We start from the raw sequence: 7,196 nt of genomic DNA on the forward strand, positions 1-7,196 counted from the left end.
ATCCAGAGTCTGATGCAGAAATTCGCCCTCAAGTTTCAACCTATGTTACAAAAGCTACAGGTGGAGTTCTCAGCTCTCATCAGTTTAGTAGATTATCCAGTTGGAAATCACTTACCCGGCTCATTCAAAGGGCCAGAGCCTACTCCAAAAATACAGACCATAAACAGAGAATGGATGAACTTCCTCAAGCAAGACTCATAATTATGAGAAGCGTACAACAGGACTTCTTCAAAGAGGAAATGAAAAATCTCTCAAAGGGTGAAGAAGTCTCAAGACACAGTTCAATCAGAAGTTTGGATCCTATCGTAGATGATAATGGTTTGTTGAGAGTTGGAGGCCGTATATCGTCAGCAGACATGTCCTGGGAAGAAAAGCATCCAATCCTTCTTCCAAAAAACCATCATGTGTCTACTTTGCTGGTAAGACACACCATGAACAGGTTGCTCACCAAGGACGACACTTCACTGAAGGCGCAGTTCGAACAGCTGGACTGTGGATAACAGGAAGTAAGAGATTGGTGTCAAGTGTGATCCACAAATGTGTGATCTGCAAAAGATTAAGAGGAAAGTTGGAAGAACAAAAAATGTCTGACTTACCTCTGGACAGATTTACCATGAATCCTCCATTCACGAATGTTGGACTAGACGTTTTCGGACCTTGGACCATCTCATCACGCAGGACCAGAGGTGGGCATGTAGAAAACAAACGCTGGGCAGTCATGTTCACCTGTCTGAGTACACGAGCGGTGCATATTGAGGTTGTAGAGACAATGTCAACCTCCAGCTTCATCAACGCTTTGAGGAGATTTACCGCTCTAAGAGGTCCTGTAAGACTGCTCCATTCCGATAGGGGGACAAACTTTGTTGGAGCTTGCAAAGAACTGCAAATAAACTCAGAAGATCCAGAGTTGAAAGCTCACCTGCAAGAAAAAAGTTGCACCTGGACATTCAATCCTCCACACTCCTCTCACATGGGTGGAGTGTGGGAGAGGATGATCGGTGTTGCACGCCGCATTTTGGATGCCATGTTGTTGAAGGAGAACTCTCGTCTCTCTCATGAAGTACTTGTGACACTCATGGCGGAAGTCATGGCAATCATGAACGCAAGACCCCTAGTTCCAGTGTCTTCTGACCCAGGGATGCCAGCTGTTCTCACGCCAGCAATGCTGCTCACTCAGAAGATTGACACAGTATCTACTCCTCTAGGGAATATGGATCTCAAAGATATCTATAGCAAGCAATGGAGGCAAGTCCAAAGCCTTGCTGAAACTTTCTGGAGACGCTGGAAGCAAGAATACTTGGAGACACTCCAGCACCGCAAGAAGTGGAAATCAGAAAGACGGAACCTGCAAGTTGGAGATGTGGTACTCCTTAAAGACACTCAAGTTAAAAGGAATGAGTGGCCCACAGGTGTTATTGTGGAAACCATCCCCAGCCGTGATGGCAGGATTCGGAAAGTCAATGTGAAGATCACGAGACAGGGTACTCCCAAGGTGTATTCAAGACCTGTTTCAGACGTTGTACTGCTCCTCAGTAAAGGGACATAGTGGTATTATTTAATACCAGGCGGGTAGTGTTCTGCCCCCACTTTGTGTTGAATTAGAGACATCTAGTGGTGTAAAGTTGTATTGCATGGTGTAAAGTTGTATTGCATTTGAGTTCTCAGATTTTAGTCCCTCTCCATTGCCGTTGGTTTCCTTTTTGCTTCTGACTCTGGTCTACTGAGAGGACATGCCACAGTTACTTTTCTATCTCTGCCTTTGGTAGTTTTTGAAGGTCTAAGTCTGTAAGTATTTCTGTAGGAAGTATATCTACTTGATATAGTCTTTGTGTATTGTCCGTTTTAGCATAACATGTATGTTGTATTAATAGATGCTAATCGCGATTAGCATTTCTCCATAGAGATCCATGTTAAAGTTAGCTTAAATGCTTACTAGTCCTGCAAGTCTCATGATAATGGCTAATTTTTCCTTTGGGATAGTTATATGTCAGACTTGAGTTGCGTATTCATGTATATATGGGCAGTTTGTAATGCCATATTATTATGTTTTCACAGTTTTACTAAATTGGAAAGATCCTTACTAAAGGCTTCTCTCTACTCTGGTTTCCTGGGTCTTTATTTCATGGATCTTATGTTAGCTATCTGCTACGCTAACCTGTTAAAGCAAGAGCAGAATAATCTAACAGGGACATTTTGGGACTGATTGGTGAGGATTGCTGTGATACACTGCAAGAGCAAATTACGTTTTACTATGTATTCACCTAATTTAAATAGCACACGTTACTGTATTGTGTGAACAGTTAACCTTATTTAATATTTTATGGCTTTTTCTTTTGCAATTAATTCAATTAATTTACTGGAATCTGTTGATTTTAAACAACATGTCACTGGGTCCACGAATACAAAGGGTCACACACTTGTCTCTTGATTGTCTTGTTGTGTATTCTTATTTCTATTCATGCTTTGTTTTAAATGTGTATGCTGTTTTTAATGTAAAGCATTTTGGGTTTACGTGTAAGGAAAGGTGCTATACAAATATAATTGACATTGACATTTTGCGGGCAAATGTTCCACCAAACCAACCAACCAACCTTCCCGAGACTATTTTGCAGAGCCACTGTCACTGCGTCCGGAGTTTAGCGCCGCCCAAGACGATTGTGATTGGTTTAAAGAATTGCAAACAACCCAGAGTGAATGGCTTTGCTATTGAAAGGAAAATCAGTCTTGTTTATTGTTCCATGTGAATCAGGGTCATTAAACTGTTAATGCTCCAATGCCTCAATGCCCCCCAGGAAAAAGGTGACTTTCTGTGTATTTCATTTCCATGGTGTGCTCATAAATACTTGGTTCTCTCTGACGCTGTAATGTGAAACACAGTGGTCAAAAGCATTGACTTTATGAAACTGGAGTTACTGGAATGTGCAGTTAATCTGAACCTTTTGGTGTTTTTTGTAAGCGTAAAGAAAGTATATTTAAAAGGTAGTATGCTGAAACCTTCAACCAACAGCATTTCTTCAGATGAAGTCCCTTCTAGACATTGTAGCGCAGCACATCAGTCAGTTGAGAACAGGTATGAACAATGTTAAATTGTTTTCTTCGATTTTACATCATTTGCCAGGTGTATTATTATCAGGTTCAGGGAGGAACAGCGCAGGGAAAGTGGGCCACCTGTCAGACGATATGTTTCTCTCCTTTTGCTCACTTCCCTGCTCCTTTGTGCCTATGTGCTTTTCCACCCTCCTGAGTATAACAGCAAGATTACCACTTTCATCTTCACACCTAGAATCTCGGAAAGCACTCATTTTGTTCAAAAGATATTATTTAAATGTTATTTTTGTTCTAAATGAAATTTCAAATATGTATTGGTGTATTTCACAAAGTTACAAGTGCGATACACCTGACTTGCTGAAGTTGTCATACGAGGATGACAGCTAACTGGTTGGGTACTTTTTAAATGTAGGTGAGGCATAAGAGACACTAGTTAGATACAGCACACACACACACACATGCACGCAATAATGACGGATTGCTTAATTCTTTTTTATCAGTGAAATTTTAGAAGAGAAGAAGCTGACATCTCTCTTCTGCCGGTGACGGGATATAAATAGCAAGTAGGTTCTCTTAAAAGTTGAGATGAAAACATGCTTTGTTTCCAGTGTGTATCTGTAACGCGGCTTTGAAACCTGAAGCAGGGAGAAGACGCTCCTTCATGTCTCCCTCAGTAAGCCAGAGAATAACGAACAAGAAGAAGGCTTCTCTGAAATACCTGACCTAATATTTGACAGATAGTCAGTATTGAGGGACTAAAAGCAGATTTAAGGGAAATATGAGCTCATATTGTGTTTTATTGTAATTCTGTTTTAGTTGCTGGGTCTGAATCACAACTTTGAAAGGAAAATCATTTCCTTTCTTCTTTTATTATCAGAGGAAATTCCAGTACATAATCATTTATGCTGCCTTGTAATTATGTGAAACCTTGTTAAAATCAAAATCATATTTTTACGTAGTGGAAAATGTCATGTATACCCCACAATGAAGACACCCATCAGTACTTGTGACATTACAATATAGGGAACGTTACTGCAGAAGTGATGAGCATTCCAAGTATGTATCATAGCTATGACATAAGATTTGCTCAGAGGTACCCAAAGGCTGATTGACAACCTATATGATACTTCCTAAAGTAGGGGGAACCCTCTCAAAATAAATAGCTGGTGGTGGACATAATGAGGCATTATATTCATGAGATCCAACAGAGTTTTCTTATCATACTCTCTGTGGTGTAATTGACTTATCAACATCACCCAAAGTACATAGTCTTTATTCTCTGGTTAATGCATTCTGATGGGTTCAAAGGCTTGGAAACAGAGACTGAGCAAGAGAACACACATGAGTGAGTGAGTGAGTGAGGGTATGTGTGTGTGTGTGTGTGTGTGTGTGTGTGTGTGTGTGTGTGTGTGTGTGTGTGTGTGTGTGTGTGTGTGTGTGTGTGTGTGCGCGCAAATGCAAATGCATGTGTCAGGAGACCAATTACATTTCTGAGTTGTACTTCAAATGAGGCACACAGAATCACTGCCCTTCCCTGATTTGGCTCCTGCAAAAATGAGAGCAAACCTTAGCTACACACACACACACACACAAACTTGTCTTTTGTCTTTTGTCTATGGTAACTCTGCTCATTTTGGCCGGCTCCATGACGAGTTACATAAGGTATTTTCCCTGCCATGGCAGCCTGCTTTGCTTAGCAGGTGAGGATGTAACACAGATATTGATTTTGGACAAACAAATAGCTACCGACTCACTGACTGGGCAGAACTTGCAAGTAAACAAATAAAAAATACTAATATTGATTCTAACAAATAGCCACCAACTGACTGACATGGGCAACACTTGGTAAACAACATAGCATGATTCAAATTTGAAATGGTGGAGGCGTATCTCAACAGTTCCTCGTGTGTCGTTTTAGATTTGCTGACTCATCTTCCCTCCATCAGTTTGGTAGGTAATCTCACTGCAAGTAATCTTTAAAATGCATGGACATGGAGGGAGAAAGTCCCGGTTTTAAAACACATATAAATGCATAAATATACATGCTGTAGGAATATAACCCAACAGTGTACCCATGCATCCATTAATCCTTGGTAGTGAGTAATCCCAGTGTGTTTATGTACTGAGCTAATCTCCCTCTCCTCTGCTAAGGGACTGAGGATAGGCTCCCACTCGCAGGTAAGCCCCATTCCCATATCTCGGCCATAACCACTAATCCCACTTCCAGATACAGAGAAGAGCTAGAGAGAGGGAGAGAGAGAGGCAGCTTATGTGTGTGTACACAGATTCACCTCTAAACATATATACTGTAGATTGTTAAACACTACACAGTATTTTGACCACTATTAAACATAAAGTATCTGAAAAGTTATTGGTTTCCATCTTGTGTTTATGTGATACGGGAAAACAAATTGGAGCTCAGCCAGCAAGAGGATCTTGCTGTCAAAGGAAGTGCCAGTTTTTCTTATCCAATCAGAAAAACTGATCTAAAACTAATTCTAAAACAACTTTCTGCATTCAAATTGATGTCACATCTTCTTGTGCATTTAATTGTACAATAGGCGGAACTTTAAGTAGTCGTTTCTTGTAAAAGTTAGTTAAAGATGTACTTAAATTGAGTGAATTTTTTTTTGCTGGTAAAAATATTGATTATCTCACCATTTTCTGTTTCAACCATGTGTAAAATTCCTGATCTTAACTACCATCTACCAAAAGTAGAACTGAAATGACATAAACATGATCACATTTAAATGCTTTACAAAACCATACAGTTAACTTATTAAAATGTAAATAAAGGAATTAAACAAAACAAAAATTATAATATAGAAAAATCAAACATAATTATAACCATTGAAAATATTTACCACATATGTCTGCCAAAGAGGTTATGGTTTCAGTCTGTTTGTTAGCATATGCCAAAAACTTGTCAACAGATTAAAAAAAAAAAAAAGATTGCACTAGCATGGTCCAAAGAAGTTTTTCATTTTTGCTGCAAATTTGTTGTTGTTTTTTTCTTAACGTTTGAAAGTTATCTGGATCTGCATTTTTACGTTTAATGAGTTTATAGTGGCCTCATCAACTACTGCATCTTTTGAAATTCATCTGCCACATAATTGTTTTTACTACAATATTTATTTTGATCTGGATCTTGATTCAAAATGTCTTTCTTGGCCTCCCTCTGGTTTTACTTGTTTTCACTTAACTAATATATGTAAGGAAGTTCTTGTTTTTTCTTGCCCTCCCTCCAAGAAGAGGACAGAGGTTAAGATCAGACACAAAACAGCATGGTAGGCATGCATGGTCTTTCATGCCCAGGGACATTTCAGCAGGGGCACATACCGTCCCATACTTACTGTGGTCCCTGAACCTGGTCCTCCAGGTGAAGGTTGTTTTATTTTATTTAACCTTTATGTTTAAAGGTAATCTCATTGAGACACAGGGTCTCATTCTCAAGAGAGACCTGTGTGGGACAATCCAACAATCAGTTACAGATAGACAGGCAGACAGATTTACCAATTCTATATACAATATTGTTTTGTACATCACTTATGTATCACATTTAAATACTGTTTTACCACTTTTACATCTTGATATTTGTACACATTTTTTGCACTTTGAGCTGTAATTTATTAGTGTTCAGTGTCATCACTCTTAATGGAAATTGAATAGAAGACGGACTATAAGCTACTATGATAATAATAATATTACTACTTGTAGAAATAATGGTTTATAGTTCACAGGTTTAAAGTCACAATGGGTTTTATGGGCTGTCAGCCATACATTGTGGTCCCTAAGTCATGGACACTATGGTCTGTGCTTGTCCAACTGCAAGTTTGCATGTAAATTATGGTTAGTCTATTGTCAAATCACACATATGCATGCAAATTAGAGATCACGTAATGGTGACAGTGCCTTGTCTAATTGCGTGTGTTGATGCAAACTAATTAAAATGAAGTAAAATCACAATTTGCCTCTCATTCACAAACACCAGTCGCAGTGAAGGTACTGACCATCATGAGTAATTTGGGGTCCACACTTTGACATGTGGACAGGAGGAGCTAGGGGTCAAACCACCAACCCTCTGATTACTGGATGACCCACTCCACTTCCTAAGCCACAATTAAGATGACCTATTGGTACAACATCAT

At 39.3% G+C, this 7,196-nt stretch overlaps 1 protein-coding gene across 1 annotated transcript; it reads left to right on the top strand.

Moving 5' to 3' along the window:
• The first annotated feature begins 769 nt into the window (after positions 1-769).
• On the top strand, positions 770-1,625 carry LOC116040438. The gene has a single exon (XM_031285754.2). It carries the CDS (start codon positions 770-772, stop codon positions 1,544-1,546), a length of 777 nt encoding a protein of 258 aa, XP_031141614.1. The 3' UTR covers positions 1,547-1,625.
• The last annotated feature ends 5,571 nt before the right edge of the window (positions 1,626-7,196 follow it).

The sequence above is a fragment of the Sander lucioperca genome, chromosome 4, assembly GCF_008315115.2.
Source record: "Sander lucioperca isolate FBNREF2018 chromosome 4, SLUC_FBN_1.2, whole genome shotgun sequence".
In the NCBI taxonomy this organism is placed as follows: domain Eukaryota; kingdom Metazoa; phylum Chordata; class Actinopteri; order Perciformes; family Percidae; genus Sander; species Sander lucioperca.

What these genes read in the sequence shown, in the direction of transcription:
- LOC116040438 (XM_031285754.2), top strand. Translation starts at nt 770, where the DNA reads ATGTCAACCTCCAGCTTCATCAACGCTTTGAGGAGATTTACCGCTCTA.